At 42.9% G+C, this 22,266-nt stretch overlaps 1 protein-coding gene across 1 annotated transcript; it reads left to right on the forward strand.

The window, feature by feature from the left end:
- The first annotated feature begins 10,904 nt into the window (after positions 1–10,904).
- Positions 10,905–14,053, forward strand: ptger4c (prostaglandin E receptor 4 (subtype EP4) c). Its single transcript, XM_062987290.1, has 2 exons — positions 10,905–11,777; positions 13,457–14,053. The coding sequence occupies exons 1-2, from the start codon at positions 10,905–10,907 to the stop codon at positions 14,051–14,053; spliced, it is 1,470 nt and encodes a 489-aa protein (XP_062843360.1).
- Positions 14,054–22,266: the final 8,213 nt, after the last annotated feature.

Consider the following 22,266-nt stretch of genomic DNA (forward strand, 5'->3'; position numbering starts at 1 on the left):
CTGTCTATGCCGAACCCTGCCCTGACGGAGGTGATTGAAGCTAACCCGTATCCCCTCCGAAACACGAGCAGCAGCCAGATGCATCTTTGCCACCCACACATTGACGAGTTGGCGCCACCTAGCGTTGCATGCGGAGAGACACACCCTAAGGGCACCCTCTCCCATCTCTGTGTAAGCGCCTCCAATCAGCCGGCAGAGAACGCAATCGCATTCTGACAGAGAGAGACCCACATCCGGTTCTTTGTCCCACCCCCCACATGAGCAACCGGCCAATCGTTGCTCATATAGCCACTCAGCTTCGAACCGGTAAAGCAAGGCTGGATTCGATACCACGCTCTTAGAATCCAGCCCTGGTTGCAGCGCGTTTTCTTTTTACCGCTGCGCCACCTGAGCGGCTTACAGCTGTTTTAACAACAGTTAAGTAGTAGCTCATTGGCTAAGGTACCAGACCAGTGATCAGAAGGTTGCCAATACTACTGTTGGACCCCTGAGCAAGGCCCTTGACACTCTTGCATGGCATTCACTCATAATTAAAAGTCATTTTTTGATTAAAACACCTTAAATCAATAACTGGAACATGTGTGTCTATATTTTAGTCCCTTGCAAAACAAAGCAAAACAAAAAAAAAACAGACGCTCGGGTGGTGCAATGGTAAAACACTCTAGCCTGCCAGTGCTGAGATCTCGAGCTCTTTAGTTCGAACCTGAACTCTGCTATCAGCCGGCCGGACGCCTACACAGACGCATGACTGGCTGCATGTCTGTATCTGTAGAGGGAGGGACGAAACAGGCGATGGCTAAAACGGGACTCCTTTTCACTTGTGCTGACGGGTTGAGGCGTGGCAGTGCATGATCAGACAAGAGAGAGATGGTGATGATGAGCTCATATAATAAAACTGACATTTAAATAAATAAAACTTTTTAAGACGTCCTCGAATTTGATTTGTTTCCTTTCTTTTCTTTTGAGGGATGAAAACACAGCTTTGTCTCCTTCATTCATAATTAAAACAATAATAAAACGTCTGCTTCTGTTTTCCGTTCGTCCTCGTGTTTGGCGTGAAATCCGACAGCCTTCGTTATGTGAATCAGCCGCCGGTGTGGCAGGATTGAGGTTGGGTGCAGAAGCCGTATCTTTTCGGTAAACAACCACGTCTCCGCGAGCGCTAATTGCCCTGTGTGTAACACCCGGTCCTTCAAATCGTGAGGACTCCTAATTGGACGAAGTGAATATGCAGAGTGTGAAGCGCGCACGTCGAAGTGCAAAACCGAACCGAACGCGTGAAAATAAGGAGAAAAATTGATTCGACGTGGCGACAGGAAATTAGCCCGGCTGCACTTTCACCCAAATTACACCCCGAATGCTGGTAAAAGCCTCATTTGTTAAGAGCTTTCAGCCACTGCAGCGCTGAACAGAATTAGGCAGGGTTCATTTCGCCTCCTATTTCTTTCATTAGGTCTCCTGGTCTCCTCGTTTTACTTTGACTAGTGATGAATCGTGCATATTAATTAAATCCCCGATGTACGTGACGTACGGACAATGCAATTATAACCGTCTGCAAATAAAGAGAGCGCTCGGGATGACTCGGCTCTCCAGAAATCAGATTTTTAAACGTCTATTTACGGCGTCTCGAGGACAAGCCTTGAAGTCTGATTAGATGTAATCAAGTCTCGTCTCAATTCCACTCGTTTAGATAATTGACTCAGACTCTCGCTGTCATTCTGAGTCGCGGATAAATGTGCTTAACCCTTTCTATCACGCCCGCTACGTCCTGTATGCTCTCTAGTGCTCATTACTCCAGTCGTGAGTCCGTGTATCTGTGACCTTCAGGGAGCGCTGTCAAGTCATGCGCTAATTAGCTTTTCTCCCACAAAATTTAACCCCCCCGGCTTTAAAGAAATACAATCGTTCGGTCTTTCCATCGTTCCCAGCTCGTCATACCACCACCACCAGTCTTGCTGGAGCAGGGAGAAAGCTGGAAGCGTATTGATTTTATACACCTGTTAGCAACACGTGTGTGTGTGTGTGTGTGTGTGTGTGTGTGTTTGGAAGCGACGTGATAAACGCCTGTAATAACCCTCCCAGCAGATCAGCCAGTGAAACCATCGAGCTGAGAGAGAAACAATCTCGCTGCTTGTCAGCCAGACTCGTCACACCGATACACCAGAGAGAAACTCTCGCCTTCCAGCACCGGCGCCAAAACAACACCAGGAACCAGGTCCCTCAATGACTCACGATGGTATTATTGGGACGGGGTTTAATACCCTATAATAACACAATTAGTCCTTCTCTGATTAAAGTCCAGAACAGAGCATCACCTCCTAACCAAAAAAATCAAGAGAATGTGGTCAGTAATCAGCACCGTGTGACTCCGGTTCGAGTCCTGGAGGGATTGTTTTTAATGTATGGTTTGGTGCTGCTGGTTGCAATAAATATATGAGACACAATCAGTCTTTCTCTGATTAAAGTCCAGTTCTGGGCGGCACGGTGGTTCGGTGGGTAGCACTGTCACGTCACAGCAAGAAGGTCCTGGGTTCGATCCCCAGGTGGAGCGGTCCGGGTCCATTCTGTGTCAGGTTGCATGTTCTCCACGTGTCTGTGTGGGTTTCCTCCGGGAGCTCCGGTTTCCTCCCACAGTCCAAAGACGTCCAACTGGAGATACAAAATTTATCGTAGCCAGTTCCTCTTTCTCACAGAAGCATTTCACAGCTCACAGAAGCATTTCACATACGAACAGGAGTTAGACAAGGATGCTTACTATCACCCTTTCTTTTTCTGTTAGCGATAGACTGGGTAATGAAGACATCAACTGCCCAAATGAGGAATGGCATCCAATGGACACCTTGGTTGCAACTGGAGGACCTAGAATTTGCTGATGACCTGACACTTTTTTCCCACACTCACCAACAAATGCAGGAGAAAACCACAACCATAGCAACTCACTCAGTACGTCTTGGCCTCAATATACACAAAGGGAAGAGCAAGATCCTCAAAATTAACAATAACAACATAACCCCTATCAGGCTAGAGGGAGAAGCACTAGAGGAAGTGGAGAGTTTCACGTTTCTTGGAAGTGTAGTGGACAAAATGGGTGGGACTGATGCCGATGTAAAGGTACGGATTGGAAAGGCAAGGGCAGCTTTCCACCAGCTGAGGAATGTATGGGGATCGTCTGAACTGCCACGCAACATCAAAATCAGGATTTTTAACTCTATGGTGAAGCCTATACTGCTGTATGGCGCGGAGACCTGGAGGACAACAGTCAACACCATGAGTAAAATCCAGACATTTATAAATACCTGCCTCAGGCGGATCCTAAGAATATACTGGCCAATTACAATTACTATTAACAACCTGGAGCTGTGGCATCAAACAGGGCAGCAGCCCGTAGAAGAAGAAATCCTCCAAAGAAGATGGAGGTGGGTCGGCCATACCCTTCGCAAACCTGCATCAAATATAACAAGACAGGCCCTCTTCTGGAATCCACAAGGGAAAAGGAAGAGGGGCAGGCCAAGAAACAGCTGGCGCCGTGACCTAGATGCGGATGTGAAGAGGTCGGGGTACACATGGGGACAACTAGAAAAGATGGCCCAGAATCGCGATGACTGGAGAGCACTTGTTCGTGGCCTATGCCCAAAGTTGGGTGGTAAGGCGTAAGAGAGAGAGTTCCTCTTTCTATGCTGGAAATCTGATGGTGTACGAGCAGGGTATTTTGTCCTGGCACGCCGTTCATCTAACACATGTGCGCTCTACCGACCCCTTCTTATTCGCCCGTACTTCGGTGGATCAGCGAGTGAGGTCAGTCTCGTGACAGGAGAGTCATGCGCTGATCTCCACGTTCCTCCACTTCTGTACTTCTGCATCGAAGACCCCAAACCTATTTTAGTCTGGTGTTTTTCCACCCAGCAGACTGTCTGCACTGCCAATCGTGCCAAACATGGAGAGTCCAGAATCCCAGTGCTGGCCACCTCGCCGCATTTGTGACATTTACTGTCCTGTAAAGCACGGTGACCTAAATAAAGATGATTATTATTATTATTAAGGATAGTGCTAAGCATAATACAGCGGTCATGCTGAGACCTGCAGCGCTGCGTCTCCATTATCTCTCTTCCCTAATCTCATGTTTAAGCTTGAGGGAAGGTAAACATGGCCTCTACACCGGAGCGTGTGGGAGTACGTCAGCCGAGCTTAACCATCGGCATCAATAACCAACGGACGCTGTGTGGGCAGCGAACCGCTCTCGTTCTGTATAACCGTCACCGACTCTGGTGTTATCGCCTTGGCTCTTTTTTTTTTTTTACAGTTTCATTACAGACTGAGGGTTTGTTTAGTAATCAACAAACAAGTAATCAACAAAGAGGCGTGATCATTCCTCTTTATCTCAGAAACGGATCAATAATGAACGAGAATTATGAGGTTCAGAGATCAAGATGTGCAATCATGACACGCTCCTGTGCAATCTGAGAAACCAGATTTGGCCAAAACCCTTTATGTTACCCATTCAATCCTTTTATTTATTTTATTATGTTTATATTTATTCACACTGTTAAATTTTGTCCACATATTTAATATCCAAACAATCCTCCACGTTTTTGGCTGAAGCTAAAACACCTCAATGTTTGTTTCCACAAACATTCATACATCCGTAAATAAGGAGCAATATAATTTCATTCATTCATTGTCTGTTTAACCACTGCTTTACCCGGTCAGGGTCACGCTGGGTGCAATTCACAGGGCAACAGGCTGGAAACACCCTGGACATATCTAGGACAATTTTAGCATCTCCAGTTAACCTGACTGCACGTCTTTGTAACCCACACGGACACAGGGAGAACATGCAAACTCCACACAGAAAGGACCCAGATCACTCCACCCATGATCTTCTTGTTGTGAGCCACAGATATACAAACGCTTTACATTTTTGTAATAAAGATTTGGCAGTATAGGGCGCTCGGGTGGAGCAGCGGTAAAGTACGCTAGACCACTACTGCTGAGATCTGGGGATTCAGGATTCAAATCTCAGCGGCGCTTTCGGCCACTCGGGCGTCTGCACAGACAGGATTGTCGGGAAGGGGGTGTGGCCGAAGTAGCCTTTGTGATTGGGAGGTGTACTCATCAGTGCGCTGCAAGCCAGGATAGAAATAGGAGGGTTGCGTCAGGAAAGGCAAACCAACCCTGAAATTAGGAACTGATTTGAACACACAAGGCTGACTGTAGACCGAGAGCGAGATAAACAGAGGATGACGCCGGATAAAGTGACGGATCGGGGTGCGTAAGTGCCGCTGAGAGATCCATGAGTTCTACAATAAAGTCTGATTGCTTTGTCACATCATTAGATCAACCTGAGCGCGTCCCAGCTGTGACGTGATGGGGGGCTTGAAGCGCGCCCCTCTGAGGGCCAGGCTTTCGTTATAAGGTACTGCACCACTCTGACATCATAAGCTATACAGACAAAAGTATCAGGACGCTTTTTCTTATTTCTAATTTCAGCAGTTGCTGTAATAAAGATGTAATGAATCAGTTATATAAAGAAACTGACATGCTTCTGACTTTGCAACAGTTTAGGGAAGGCCCTTTCATGTTCCAGAAGGACTGCACCCCTGTGCATGAAGAAAAGCTCGGTTTAAAGACACTCCCTGAGCTCAGCCCCACACCGGTGGGTGGATTGGCCCAAACAACCTTTCTACTGTAAAAAGGCATCCGGGGTAAAAGCAATGCTGAGTCTGGTATCAGAACCCACACAGACATGGGGAGAACATGCAAAATCCACACAGTATCAGGACCAGGAGCATCCAAAAGAAAAAAATGTGATGTTATGATGAATGAATTCAATTGATTAAAGGAAAAAATAATATTTATTAAAGTTTGGTCTCGAATAGTCCACTTAACACAAATGATCACAGTCACACACTTATAAACACACTTGGGAAGCCCCCAGCAGAACCCTGAGCTGAAGGAATGGCTGAGTTGAAGTACGTGGGTGGCGAAGACGAGATGATGTACAGGACCGAACGCTTATTGCACAGCTGATCCGAGTATGTGAGGATGAGGCGCCTGTGGGGAGGTTTGGGAGGTGGGTAATCACTCCTGCCTCAGCTGTGTGTTTGTGCGTGTGGGGGGGGGATCTGCTTATCCACACAGAGACAAAGAACCTCAGGCTTGCTGAGGATTTCAGCTCGTCGGCCAGGATATGATGAATTCTTTCATTACTTTCAATCCGATTTCCGCGGTTGGCTCGGCGCCTGCTGCGACGCACCTGCAGAGCCGCGGAAGGTTAACGAACGGCTCCGTCCTCGTGGCACGGCGGCACGTTTTATGAATTCTTCAAACGCTCCCGTGCGGATGGATGTGCGTGTTGTTTATCTGCGATTGATCGACTTACACGTGAAAGCCGTTTCATTTCCTGCAACCCGACAGATTTATAAAAAATATTAATCCCGCGCTTAGTATCGATTTGTTAAAGACACTTGGCTTTCTTTAGGGGTCAAAAGTAATCGTGTGTAAGGATCGTTAATAAATATAATTAGATTTAGTGTCGAACCTGAGCAAATATTGTCTCTAGGAAGCAAAAAAATAATAACACAACAAAGAAACGCAGCAAGAGGTGTATTTTGTACACTGTAGAGACCTTGTCTGATGTTCTCCTTTTTGGGGTCTGATGTTCTCATTTTTAGGGTCTGATGCCCTCCTTTGTGGGGTAAAAAGAAAACCGGAGCACCCAGAGGAAACCCACACAGACACGAGGAGAACATGCAAACTCCACACAAAGCAGCCCAGCCCGGGAATTGAACCCAGAACCTTCATGCTCTGAGGCGACAGTGCTACCCACTGTACCCTTGTTCAATTTAATACAATATTTTATTTAGCAGCAACAACTTAAAGTACACAGAGTTGATATATTCTTCAGGGGTCAAAAGTAATCGTGTCTAAGGATCATTAATAAATATAATTAGATTTAGTGTCTGACCTGAGCAAATATTGTCTCTAGGAGGCAAAAAAATAATAACACAACAAATAAACACAGCAGGAGGTGTATTTCGTACCCTGTAGAGACCTTGTCTGGCTCTCTAGAACATCATCCTACGCTCCTAAGAAGAGGGCATGTCTAAATTTTTAAGTACATTAAAATGCTCCTACTGAGGCGCCTTAATTTTAAGTAATAATCTGACTGAATAACGAGGGAGCATCTGATGCCACCTAAGCAGGTTTTCGTTGTTTTGTCCAAACCTGGTACAGTCAGGTTTTTTTTTTATTATAAACTACAAATAAAAATTTTCTATTCTAGACTTTTGCAGGTCGTCTTGATGTGCAGTGGGGGATGGAAGCAGGATAAACAATGAAGCTGCGGATCTAATCAATGCAAAGTGACGGCTCAGCAATAAAGAAGACAGAAGTCCTACAGGAGCCGCGATGCGTCACCAGAAATAGACCGCGCGTCCACGATTATGAGGAAAAGTGCAACAGAGGGTCGATAATGAGCAATCCTGCAGCCCCCGGCAACATGATGAATAAATGTGATTAGGATTGTGCAGACGATACAGTTTTGTGTCACGATAGTGTTTTATTACAACTGATGCTTGAAAATTCTGCACTAATGAACACCAGTCCATCACCACTGAGACTCAAGTCATGAGGTCCAACCTTAAAGGTGCTGGACACACACTGGACAGACCGGAAGGAAATGTACCTCCATGTCTGCAAAGACCAATCACGTCTTTGTAGAGCCTGACTGGCTGATAGTACCGGTATCTCAGCATCGGTGGGCTACTGTAACAGACTGTCGGACATGTGGCCAGTCCATCAAAGGGCAAACACACACACACACGTACTTAGGGTAAAGTAGCTCCAATTGTCCTGACTGTACAAAGAAACTGTCTGATGTCCTCCTTTTTTGACATCTGATGCCCTTCTTTTTGGGGTCTGATGTCCTACTTTTCAGGGTCTGATACCCTCGAGGAGAACATGAAAACTCCACACAGAGCAGCCCAGCGCGGGAATCGAACCCAGGACCTTCTTGCTCTGAGGTGACAGTGCTACCCTTGTTTTGTACGACTGTTTGTTTGCAATATTTTATTAATCATTAAAGGTGATATTTTCTACACGACCTCCTTGTTAAAATGATCAAAATCTAATTTCACTTGCAGAAGAAAACTGAGGCGGATCAGATTAAATCTGTTTGTGCTCGGAAATTGAAATGCGTTCAACTAAAATGAAGTTTTATTTTTATTAGATTCCTAAATGAGTAAGAATAAAGAAAATATGGAAATATTACAGAATTACTTTTCTTTTCTTTTTCTGTGTGTGTTGAAATTTTAATTTTAATTAAAAAAGCATGAAGGACAAAAGACGTGTGCAGGCTGCAGCTCACCGTATCCAGTAACCGACGGTCAGCACATTGCTGAAATGGATTGGCGCTATTTTTACTGGACATGCCTCGGATTCCAATGTTCTCCTTTTTGTGGTCTGATGTCCTTTTTTGGGGGGGTTTGATGTTCTCCTTTTGGGGTCTGATGTCCTCCTTTTAGGGGTCTTATGCCCTCATTTTTGGAGTCTGGTGCCCTCCTTTTTGGGGTCTGATGTCCTCCTTCTTGGGGTCTAATGTTCTCCTTTTTGGAGTCTGATGCCCTCCTTTTTGGGCACTGATGCCCCTCTGATGTCCTGATATCCTGTATGTGAGACACCCCACTGGTTCGATGGTCTGATGTCCTGATATCCCCTGTATTTGAGACACCCCACTGGTTCATTGGTATACATGTTGTAGGAATCCCGTTCTATTAATGTCCTGAGGTTGAAGGTCATGGTTTCTGTTAACCTGCTCTTTTTTTAGCCCGTGGAATCACCCATCAACAACAGATGCTAACAGGTGTAATAAATCAGTCATATAGAGGAAATGATACACTTCCAACTTTGAAGCAACAGTTTAGGGAAGGCCCTTTTATGTTCCAGCATGAAGAAGAGCTTGGTGTCCTGCACAGAGCCCTGACCTCAGCCCCAATCAAGAGCTCTGGAATGAACCAGAACATCAGTGTTAGTGCCCAGCCATACAAATGCTGTCAGCTTTTGACTGAACAGACACAAATTCCCACAGATATGCATCAAAGTCAAAAAGCTGAAAAGATCTGAGTTCACTCTATTTTAATACCGTTTGTTTTTGAAATGGGACTACCAACAAGCTCACGATCAGGCGTCCGAATACTTTTGGTCATACAGCGAAGACCGAAGCACCTGCACCTTAATCAGGTTCTGCTAATTTCACACGGATCGATTTTCCGAATGTCACATCAGGTCTGGATCTAAATTTAATCTGGTTCAGATGGCTCCAGGATCTCCGGTTTCAAACCGCCAGCGAGCGCTCGTACCGCACCGTACCGAACAGCATGTCCGCTTACATATGCACAAACGTCCCGAGCTGCTGTTTTCCAACGAGCTTCTTACGGCGCAATCACCTCCAGACCGCCACTGAATGTAAACATTAGGAACGTTAGCAAAACGGGACAGAGAACAGTCGCGCGAGGTCATTCGGTGCTAGCTGTGCTGTGTCCTGATTTAGTTATCAGACTTGTTCATTAGCAGCGTTTACATTTGTGCCATTTATCAGCTTACATTTATTACTAAATACAGTTTGAGCCATTGAGAACTAAGGGCTTTGCTCAGGGGCCCAAATGTGGCAACTTGGTGGTGGTGTGGCTTGAACCTGTAACCTTCTGATTACTAGTTCAGTACCTTAACCAAAAGTGCTTTATATTCACTATATGAACAAAAGTATTGGAACACCTGAACATGAGTTTGTCGGACATCCTGTTCCCAAAATCCCGAGCATTTATATTAAATTGCTCCCTCTTTTTACAAGACTTGGTGAGTGTGTCTGTGGGAACTTGTGCCTATTCAGTCAATAGAGTCTAAAACAGAAGGTCTGGCTCGCAACCCGAGTTTAATTCATCCCAAAAGTGTTGAGTTGGGTTGAGAGCGACACACCTGGTCAAACCGCATCTCTATAGAGCTTAGTAATCATGCTGAATGAGACAGGGGACTTCCCCAAACTGTTGCCACAATGTAAGAGCATGTCATTTACTTTATATGTTTCTTATATATGTCAGCAATGGATGTGCCAGAAATTGCAAAATTCAATCATTAGGAGGGGTGTCCACATACTTTTGTACATATTGTATAGTGTAGGACTGTTGCAGGTCTTAGTTCAGTAAGGTACACTATATGTTCAAAAGTATGTGGACAGCTGATCATGAACAGGAACTATAATGTATTTGGGGGCACTTCTGACAAGGTTTACTTCAAGGTGTCGAAAGGTGACTGTGGGAATTTGTTCCCATGCAGTCAAAAGAGCACCTGTAAGATTAGACACAGATGCTGGAAAGTGTTCAGTGGAGATGTGGTCAGAATTCTGCAGGCTACTGGACTTTCCAAACAGAGAACTGGTCAAACTTTGTCTTTTTGGACCTTCCTCAAATTATGTTTTATCAAAGTGATATCTGATTGATTTTATACGCCTGTTAGCAGTGGGTGGAGCTGAAACAACCTGAACTCGGTGGTTAGGAGGGGTGTCCACATACTTTTAACACTGTAAGAATCAACCTAACGCACGCTTCACTAATGCTGTGTGTCAGACATTCTAATAGATTTCGACTTCTTGGTGCTGAATATTGCGCGTTTGTGCGGTGAGGAAAATCCCACCTGCAAGTGGTGACGTCAGGTTTACGGCTGATGACGTCAGACAGGGTGACAGCAAGGGGGGGTCAGGCAGAGTTTATATCCAGTCGCACCGTCTGCACAAAACTACACAGTCAAGGTATCCGAACACTGGTGCAAACACCAACATGCGCGCAGTCTGCTCCACTCACTTCTGACGCACCTTTCTGCGCATCTCGGACCCTTTTTGTGCAAACTGAACCATGAACGACTCGGTTCTTGGCGCACACGCGAACGCGTCTGCGGCGTTCCTGGACGCGTCGGGATCTCCACCGAATCCTGCGCAGACGCCGCGTGCGTTGCGCCTGGACTCGCGCTCGCTGGTCATCTCCACAACCATGTTCGCGGTGGGAGTTCTGGGCAATCTGGTCGCCGTCGCGGTGCTTTGCATCTCCAAGAGGGAGCAAAAAGAGACCACGTTTTACATGCTCGTGTGCGGGATGGCGGTCACGGACCTGCTGGGCACATGCTTCACCAGCCCGGTGGTGATCGCCACCTATGTGGCAGGGAGGTGGCCCGGGGGAACCACGCTGTGCCACTTCTTCTCCTTCTCCATGCTGTTTTTCGGCTCGGCCGGGATGTCCATCCTGTGCGCCATGGCCGTTGAGCGCTACCTCGCCATCAGCCACGCGTTCTTCTACTCCCAGCACGTGGATCGCACCGTGGCAAGGCTGGCACTGCTTGCCGTCTACGTCATCAACGTGGTGCTGTGCGCCATGCCGAGTTTTGGGTTCGGACGGCATGCCAAGCACTTCCCGGGGACCTGGTGCTTCCTCGACTGGCGCGCACTGGACACCCGAGGGGCCGCCTATTCGTTCCTGTACGGAGGCTTCGTGCTGATCCTGATCGCGGTCACCGTGCTGTGCAACTGTGCCGTGTGCCGCTCGCTGGTGGGCATGAACAAGAAGACCCGCGTGGTGGCGGCGGCTGCCCGGGCAGAGGCGCACGCTGGGCAGGTGGCATCCAGGCGCGCGTTCCGAAAGCTGCCGGCAGTAGCGTCGGCGGCCGAGATTCAGATGTTTTGGCTTTTAATTTTTATGACCATCGTCTTCCTGATCTGCTCCATTCCTCTGGTGGTGAGTACACACCGGGTCCTTGCTGTGTGGAGTTTGCATGTTCTCCCGTGTCTGCATGGGTTTCCTCCGGGCACTCTGGTTTCCTCCCTCAATGCAGGTTTATGGGTCACTCTCAGGGTGGCTTTCTGTTTTCTATCCCTTAAGTAAATATTGACATTACACACGCTCACAGAACTTTAATAGGTACATCTATCTGAATCCTTGATTATTTTATGCGCAACACCTACCATATAAAACTTTGTGGGTATACAATTACTGACTATTCCCTTTTATGTGCCTCATTTATCAACTGAACGGAATCCAGCAGGACCCCATTGAGCAGTTATTGCTAATAGGTGCATACAATTACTGACATAAAACAAATGTTACGCTTTTTTTTAACTTTGTGGCAACACTTTGAGGAAGGTCCTTTCCTGCTCCAGTGCATCAACATCAATTTCGAGTCAAACCTTTCTGCTTGGCATCAATGCCTGACCTCACAGACACTCTTACAGTACCTAATGGGCAGAAATTCCTACAGACACACTTCAAAAGCTTGTGGAAAACCTCACATTTGCAAAACGGGGGCTAAACCTCAAACCTATACTTAACGCCTATGGTTTTGAAATGGGATTTCCAACAAGCTCATGGTTATGTGTCCATATACTTTTGGCCATGTAGTGTACATGGTGAAACACCCTCAGCACAAAAGGCAAATGCTTTTTCTGTGACTGAATGATTAAAACACACACATATTTATAACTATAACATAACAATTAATATTTATTGTAAGTTTTCAGATCTGCTGGGTCAAAATATACAAACATTAACTTAGATGATTGATTTGGTGGTGCAGAAAGTCCTCATTCTCATTAGTGTTTATTTTTGATTGTGGCTGGTGACATTTCTGTACCGTGGTGTTAAAATGCCATGTTGGAAAAAAGCGTTGCACCTTTGTCCATGTAATCAGCAACAAACCTTTCAGAGCAGAGGCGACTTCAATTATTTTACTTGTAGTATAATGTGAGAGTTTGGGTTTTTGATGACCTTGACAGAGAGATCAGTGTTCCATGCACTTTTTATGTTTAAATATAGCTAAATACTTTCTACACCTTATGTAAAAAGAAAACAATATAATAACTGCATGAAAGAACTCAAACTGGAGACGTTTGTGCCTTAATCAGTCGATCTTAAACTCGTATTAAAGGTGCGATCAGTGACATTACAGCATAAATATTAGTAATATTTGATAAGATTCTTCTAACCTTCCATCAACGGTCAATAACGATCCAAACTCAGATCCCTGTGGTGTCCCGGGTTCTAAAAACAAGAGAGAAAATAAATGCAAAATGCAAATGATCTACAAAGCCTTTTCACTGTATTTAAAGTGTGTCTGTGGAAATCTGAGCATATATACATAGGATGAGGAGGCTTGGCTTGCAATCAACATTCCAATTCATCCTAAAGATGTACAGTGATGTGAAGGTCAGGGTTCATGCAGGCCTCTGGAGTTTCTTCTAACCAAACTTATTGAACCATGTCTTTATGGGTTAAAAAGGGTCTTCCCTAAACTGTTGCCACGAATTTGACAGCTTATAAATACCCTTTAGCAATCACTATGGCTAAAACACTTAAACTCAAGTATTATTCGGAGTCTACACATATTATATACATGACCTTTGACTTTGCCTCGTCCACAGGTGCGAATATTCGTCAATCAGCTCTACGGTCCCACCTATATCGCTGCGGGAGTGCAGCCGGACTACCAGAGTGACCTCCTCGCCATTCGCTTTGCTTCCTTCAACCCCATCCTGGACCCGTGGGTGTACATCCTGTGCAGGAGGAGCCTGTTCACCAAATGCTGCAAATGGATCAAGCGCACGGTGGACCTGAGCAGAGAGAGTCCCGTACGGAGGTCCGGCTGGGTGCTCGGGCAGAACTCGCCTCAGTCGTTTGTGCACAGCAACGCCACCAGCTACGTATCACTGCGTGCAACATCCTGTAGAAAAGCTATAGGGAAACTAAACACCACAAACTCAAAATCCTACATCGATCTGAGTGTCCGGCAGGCGTGGGACTTGGACACGGCCATGGACGATTTCCACCCGTTCAGCGTGGATCAGAGTCCGGTTTTGGGCTCGGAGAGCGAGGTGTCGGGGTCTGAATCAACGACTGTAAAAAACACGGAATGCGCTCAGGTGTTACCGACGTCTTGTGAGAAAATGGACGAAAATAAAACTGTGATAGTCACGTGCACCTTCAGCACGCCGAGTTCCTGCTTATCAGAGCAGTGTTAAAGAACCGAACCAGGAGACCTGAAAACCGTTGCACTATTATTAACACTGCCGCTGTTATTACAGGGACTTAATCATCACCCACCAAATCTGATGATCTGTTTTCTTTCAGGAGACACGATCACGTCTACACTGGAGAAACAATGAACTATAATGGCCTTAGAATTCATTTTCTAGTCTGCATTGTTACATTTTCAACCAATTTAGTCATTTTTTATTTCCCACTCGCTGTGTTTTTCCAATCCGACTGAATCCATCTGATTATAGGTGAAGACTCAGGTGTTTGTATGTTCACTCTGCTCAACAATCTGATAAAAAATCTTGGAAAAAATCCAAACTGATGCCCACGTGTAGAGTACCACTTAGTATACACGTTACCATGAGTCCAGTCAGAGTAAGAGGAGCAGCAGGACGTAAAATTTTTTTTTTAGCTTTAAAATGATGCCGGACGCATGAGGTGGGCATTCAGACAGGCTTGGTCTCAATCTGTAAACCCGACTCTGTAGCAGTGACACCCTTGCTGGTGTATTAAGTATGCACAGTACTTAGCATGGTATGTTGTGGTTTGAGATACAGCATGGTGGTAATTAAACTCACCCAATCAATATGTTAAAAGTTATAATACCCGTCTTCCCCACCAAACCTCATGCCTAGATATAGGAAAGAATATATTCAGATCCAAAAGGTGGTGGGTGGGGGTATACACATTTTGCACTCGTACTCGATTCTGACATCGCTTTGCTAAAGCCACCTACTTGGCATTCGTTGGCAACTCTCAAATGACCCTAATGACTTCTGGCAGCTTCGCTACAGCGTGTCACTACTGGTGTGAATGTGGGGTGTCTGGAGAAACGAAACGTTGAATTTTCTAAAGTGTGTACGTGTGTTGAGGGGTGTGTGAGTGTGTGATGTCTAATAAAGCACTGGCCCCTGACACTTCAGACCCCAGTGCAGGTATTATTGGGTAATTTTTTGTGGTTACAAGGTCTAAAACAAAACATGGTAAAGATTTGTTTACTCCTTAGCCTACAACACTGGCCAGAAAGCAAATGAGTCTGTCAGGTTTGTGTTTGATGAATTAAGGAAGCTTGGGGATGGGACCGTGTTTAGGCAGTTTTCTTAGGCATATGAAGACATGATGCATTTCCCATGATCAAATTCTGTCTAAAATTAAGTTCTATGTTTGTTTATATGTTGTACCAGGACGTACACTTGACTTAAATGCATTTAGATTTGTACATAATAATACGTTTTCGTATTGGGGCATGATGTTTGATATGAAATGTAAACTATTAATAACTGAAAGGTTTAAAAAGTAGACAACAGATCTGGTTTCCTGAATATTTAGGCTAAATTTGCTAACATTTTACATGTCGATGCGGAATCGGTCTGAAAGTATAGGAGTGCTGCCCTCTAGTGGACATCTATGAAATCCTCCAGATATCAAAGTGCCCCTGAGCCTTAAAACCGTGTCAGATCATTTAGAATACATTTTAAAAACATCACCCCATCATCCAGGACAATGTCTTAAAATCGTGTCATGTTTTTATTGTTCTTGTTTTGGCTAAAATGTGAAAAACTGTGCACAAATTCTGTGAATTAAATACTTTTTTATATTAAACGATCCATTTATAAGGATCTTACATTTATTCTATTGAAGGATGGACATTCTGTGTCTGCTCTTTTTCCTACATCATGTGTGAATATTTTTTTTTTTAATGTACAAATGTATATGGACGTGCTGCTTATTGTTGACTGGTGTCGGTTTTGCATGCAGACACTTTAATGACTTGTAAAACTGTGAACAATTGTAAAATCAAATCATCAAAATGAAAAACAAGTGCTGTTGTAATTCTTTATAAAGAAGTTTTAAAAAAGACTTTGAGCTCATTTGTGTTTTTATTCTTCTTTTTAAGTCAGTGAATCATTGTTCCAGAATAACACAGTCTCGGCCAACAGGGGGCAGCACAACACAGAAATACCATGAAGGCGAACCGCTGCCATTCTGTGCCCAGATGCTAATTTAAATAAAAAATAAATACATTTGATGTCATTTTCATACAGGTGGCGCTTTTTATTGTAAATGTATTCATTAATTTATGTTTAGATTCTAGTTATTTGATTGTTTATAGCAGATGTTTGTTCAGTTGGGCAGTGGTAGCCCAGCAGCTAAGATGCTAGACAAGTAATCGACAGGTCAGTGGTTTAAGCCCCACCACTGCCAGTTTGCGTTGGGCCCCTGAACAAGGCCCTGAACTATTGTGTATTCTGTCACAATAGTAAGCCAACTATTCCATGTCAGGAAAAAGCAGTTTAACACCACCGATTTAGCACAAATACATTCAAATATGAATACTAATTCAAGCTTACTGTGCAGTCATTTTTATAAGTTAGCTAGCTACACTATATGGCCAAAAGTATGTGGACATTCTTTTCCAACACCATGGGCAATAAAAAGGACTTATTCTGCCCCTGTGATGAACAGCATCAATTCTTCAGCAAAGACTTTACACAAGATTCTGGAGTGTGTCTGTGTGAATTTGTGCCCAGTCAGTGTTGAACAAGAAGACCGATAGTGTGCAGGGTATTGAGGTTAGGACCCTGTGATCAACCATCGCTGTCTGTACAGACCTAACTGTGCACTTTGCCAGAATCATCTTGGAACCTTCTTGGAAACTTATTATCTTTTAATTATATGACTGATGTTATGCCTGAAGGGCTGTCCACATACTTTGGTCCTATAGGTGAAACTGGCACATTCTAAAGGTGTGAGATAAGGGCTGAGGGGCTTTGGTAAAAATAAGTCGTTTTAAAAACACCTGAAGAATTTCTGAGAATTTCTGTTCATGGAGGAACCAGTTCCACAAATTTAAAGACAAGAATAACTCATTTGTTCCTACTGAGTACCTTTATTTTCAGGTGTGCAGGTGTCGGCGTTAGCTTATATTGACCAGTAGGTGGCAGCATTGAGTTTAAACACTGTAATATATGTTATAGGTTAGGAGTTCTCACCCTTATTAGACCAGAGATCCTATTGTTTACCCACAGTACAGTAATGTAAAATGTTAGCTAAATTATTTATCTTATTTAAATATAAAAAGTAAGCTGTTATTACCAATTTTGTAGCTGGTATTTTTCCTTAATAAATTCTATTAAAAAAAACTTTTACTAATGATTTTAATACATTTATTTTTTCTCTAAGTAAACCTTTATTGCATAGACTCTCCTATTAATAGTTTTAAGGAAACCTCACATGGGATTCCAACACCAAGGCTGATTATCACTGTTTCAGGCATTAAAGCACCATCACACACATGGGTCACATGTAATGTTTCTGAATCTGTACTGTTTTACAGGGATTGTGTGTCCAACTGGCTTTTCTACAGGTAACCTGGTTTGTGGTTTTTATACTGCCCATATGTTTGAATGATTAAGTGTGTGTGTGCGTTAGACTTGGAATTGGTGCCTTTCACGGATGCGTTTCTGCCTTTAGAGACTATTGCAGTGGCACAGACAGTGCTTGTGATTTCACATGGATGCTCCAGTTTCCAGCCACCTCACAAGAATATGCTCCAGCCTATCCATAGTTGTGAATGAATGAGTAAGGTGTGTGTGATGTCCTGTCATATATTTGCCATGCAGGATGACCCTCTGATGAGACATCCTGAATATGCTCAAAAACAGCCTTTGCTCCGCTTGCGTGCTCACTCCTGGATTATTCCTGGCCTGGAAGAAATATCTAAAATCCATTAACTAGCAGTGCATCAGCAGCATGTGGGACTGGGGTGCTTTCTGGTGGAAAAATGAAATTGCCTGCATTAACTGGAGGCAAGAACATCCTCAAAACATCAAAGACAGATGGTGTCCATCAAAAAATAATCTGAAGAGGTAAATCAAAGGAGAATTTTATACCCCTCAGTCTCATTTACATGTCGTCTAAAGTGAACTTAAACATTCATGCTTAGCAACTCTGTATGTAGTAATTAATCTGTAAAGCTAACACTAGCTAATGAGCTCACCTGACTAACTAAACTAAACGCTGTACCTGTCACCTGTTTAGCATTTGTATACTTTAGAAACGAAGTTTCTTGGTCAGGGCTGCGGTGGGTGTGGCTATATTGACTGGAATATGCCTATGCAGAACCCATCTTACCAGCTGCATAAAAATATTAAATAATATCATGTAAAGTGATTTGACCAGGGACCACCAGTGACATGTCAGTGGTGGGGCTGAAACCAGTGACCTTCCAAATACTGGCCCTAACAAAATTTAATTTAAAATAAGTCTCATAAGGGGTACTACGTAAACAAGGTGAAATTCTTCGTTAAAAATACAAGTATATCTTATATAAGTACTGTAGTAGTTGTTGTTGTTGTTTTGTTGTTGATTGAAGATTGAACCCAGGTCCCCAGGACCCATGCTGTGTTGCATCTACACTACCAGCTGCACTTGCGCTTTGTGTTTCCATTCAGGCTCTGGACCCACCAGAACCCTAATCAGAATAAAGCAGTAACTGCTGATGAATGAATGAAGAAATTCCAGTAACCAGTATGTACCTTGTGTTTACAAAATACAGGATTAGCATAGAGTTATGCTTTGATCTAATGTTTAACTTACTGTCCAAATTTAAGCCAGTTCATGCTTCACTTGATCACGCTGAAATAGATTGGACGTTTAAGTAGTTACTTTTAATAAGACGCTGGATATTTGTGTGTTTTGTGTTAGGGCGGAGACGGCGTGATCGTATGATGTGGTGTGGTCTTCATTACAGGAGCTCAAAACAACTGCTTTTCCACCTGCATCTGTTCCTAATCACATAAATCCATACAATTATAGGAGGAGCCCCATGTAGTATTAATTAACCTGAACTACACAGAGGTAACGAGGGGTAAAGGGCCCTGAGCCACGGTGCAGACGGCCTCATTTAGAGCCCTACAGCACATGGAAACGTTCTCCTCATTCCGCCGTACAGACACGACCTAATGTCTGCTCCCGAAACTACAGGCTTTAGTACCTAATTGGGACGATCTACCGCCTGCTTTAGGTTTTAAACACACGAAAAGTCCTTTTGATCTCTTTCATCACATTATCTGAATCAAATATTTTGAAATGTAATCATGAACACTGAGGTAAACATGTATTATACTGCAAATAAGCAGGGGAAAGTAAAGATAGGCTCAGTATCCACCTCAATCATGAATGTAAATAAAAAATTAATTTGACCTGTATTTACACAAAATCGGTAGAAATAAACACATTTTTTAATATATTATGTGATCAAATTCATTCTTTTAGTGTTTTTGGACAAAAGTATTGGGATACTGAATAAAGCACTTACTGAATTACTGAATTCATGTGTTTCAGCCACAACAGTTCCTAACAGGTGCAGTGATAAAGCAAATATACTCTATAAAGGAAATTATATGCTTCCATATTTGCAGCAACAGTTTAGGGAAGGCCCCTTCCTATTTCTGCATGACTGTGGCCCTGTGCACAAAGCAAGGTCTATAAAAATGAAGCTCAGTGACCTGCACAAAGCCCCAACCTCAGCCCCACTGAACAGCTTTGAAATGAATCATGGAATTAATGAACATCAGTGCCCTGCCATCCAAATGCTTATCTGACTGATTAGGAACAAATTCCCACAGACATGCTTCAAAGTCTTGTGAGAAGCCTTCTCAGAAGAGTGGCTAGAGGTCACTCTATTCTAATAGCGTTTGCTTTTTAAATGGGATGTCCAACAAGCTTATGGCCAGGTGTACAAATACTTTTGGCCATATTGTGTAGTTTTAAACCCTCGAATAAAATGTAATAAAAAACAAAAAGAAAATAAAGAAATATAGAACACCGTCAGTGTCCACTAGGGGCAGGTTTCCAGGACAGAACCACAGACCTGAAGGAGCTGTTTTACATCCCAGCCACTTAACAGTCATCCATGAAGTTTTGAAATGCGTGCTCGAGGTGCAGTTTTATCCTCACATTTTGAACTCATTAGGCGATGTTTCAGCAAGTGTCCTGTTAGCTGTTAGCTAGTTAAGAGGATCAAGTCAGTTTAAACAAAAGGCTTATCTTGCAGTTTGGGGCTGATTGTCTGGGAGGGGACGTGTTGTATTGGAACCAGAGATAAAAAGATTTAACAAACATCCAATTCTTTAGTTTCCGACCGCCTCACAAGAATACGCCCCAGCCTATTCCTGGTTGTAAATGAATGAACCTTTATTATTCTTGGTAGAATTTTTCACCAGACTTTGTTGTGTGTTTATGGAAAGTTGTGCTCATTCAGTCAAAAAAGTCCCGGCTTCCAATCAACGTTCCAAATAATCACAAAAGTGTTCAGTGGAGTTGAAGTCTGGGCTTTTGTAAGCCATTGGAATTCCTTCACACACAAAAAACTGTCCACATACTTTTGGCCATATAGAGGATTGCAGATTTGGTTTAGGACACAGTATGACTTACTTAATAACAGCATTAGGTTGAAAATGGCTTTTTTATTAAATGTGGAAAATGTGGGTCACGTACTGTGTGTCTAGATTCAGGCATTTTTAGACACTTAGCCGACAGTGCAAATGTTTTATGTCTTTCATTTGTTACCTTGTGTTTGCTTCCTTCTCGGTTATTTCGGTATGTTTATTCTACCTTGGTCAAACATCCAGCACTTGGGTTCATTTTCAATTCTTACAGGTACAGGGCTTTACCTCGCACTCCAGTAAAACTTTTCCACATAAACTAAATGAAATAAAGACACTTAGTGCTGGTTTACTGAAGAATTTATTTAAATTGATGTTACAAAGGTTAATGTTTATAGCTAATATTTAAAGATACGGGCATGAATTTATGGGGGAAAAAACATTTTTGGTGACAGTATTACAGTATAGTTCGTTTACATGAGGTTTGTTTCTCCAGTGCAAAACTATACAAAGAAAACATTGAACACCAAATATGTTTTTATTAAGATTAAGGGCAAAACTATGTTTATTTTGTGTTCAATTTCCATTAAATTATGAATTAAGAGAAGAGTAAATAGCAACAAGGCAACTGGTCAGAGCTCGTACATCATTTAGTTTATATAAAGACTGATGTACTTCCAAACCATCCACATACAGTATAAATTCTTCCCATCTTGATAAATGATAAAAGCATCTCTTGTTTTCAAGATTAATCGTCCAAGCCTTGCAGAGCCCAGCAAGAACGAGGTGAAAATGACGACACAGTATATACATTAATAAATACAAAGAGTCTAAAACATTTTAATGCATGATAATAAATAAATAACTTAGATGCAAAAATAAATATTTGACCTATGATGTACATAGAGAGATGCACGGCATCCATTCTGTAGCACAATGACCGAAGTCATTATAATCGGCAGCTCGATGAAATTAAATCCTGATGCTAACCACGCTGGTTTACATCTCTGACGTCACAACATTCTGGATCTGTTCACATTGTGTTTTACCAAGAATGTCGCTTTATATAAAAATGGAATTTATTACTATTTTAACATTATACACACCTAATTTTTTAGCATTGTAATAGCATGTAAATATTAATAATTTGGCCAGAAATGAAACGTACACAGTTTCCTTCCAACAACAAATGTAGTGGATCAGCCCGAGCTGTCTGAAGTGATTCTGTACCAAACTACAAGGCTAATGTTGCTAATAAATGCTAATAGGAAAGCTAATAGCATTGACTCACCTTAAAAGTCTCAGTAATCCCATTTCTGCATTAATTAGTTCAGAATCGCTGAATTTCTCAAAGATTTACAGCCTCCAGTTACTCAAAGCACAAGTCCACCAGAGGTCCTCATCGGACTTCTAAATATAAACAATCCAAAAGCTATGCCATGATTTTATTACAAATCAGTGAAATAGTGAATTCATAATAAATGTACATGAATGAATAAATGAATTTCTTGATGTTTGGCTTGATAATATTCATAACAGGTGAACACCGGCTGCAAATGTATGAGCCTAAACTTCTACAAATGTGCTTAGTTGCTTTTCACTAGCGACAAATACCAAGAAATTCAGAATTCATGTATTTACTGAATATTATTCAGTATTTTGCTGAATATTCAATTAATTTAAATGATTCTCAATGAATAGAACTGCTATTTTTATCTATCAATCTACACTTGATCACTCTTTGATTCCATACAAAAGTTGATTTTATCTTTGGAGTTGTGTTTTGTAAAGTTGAATTGTATTCATAA

The sequence above is a fragment of the Trichomycterus rosablanca genome, chromosome 25 (genome assembly GCF_030014385.1).
Source record: "Trichomycterus rosablanca isolate fTriRos1 chromosome 25, fTriRos1.hap1, whole genome shotgun sequence".
Taxonomy (NCBI): domain Eukaryota; kingdom Metazoa; phylum Chordata; class Actinopteri; order Siluriformes; family Trichomycteridae; genus Trichomycterus; species Trichomycterus rosablanca.

Excerpts from the sequence above, each read along its gene's own strand:
- ptger4c (XM_062987290.1), top strand. The coding sequence starts at position 10,905 with ATGAACGACTCGGTTCTTGGCGCACACGCGAACGCGTCTGCGGCGTTC. Across the intron at positions 11,778-13,456 it reads TCTGCTCCATTCCTCTGGTG|GTGCGAATATTCGTCAATCA; the intron begins GTGAGTACACAC and ends CCTCGTCCACAG.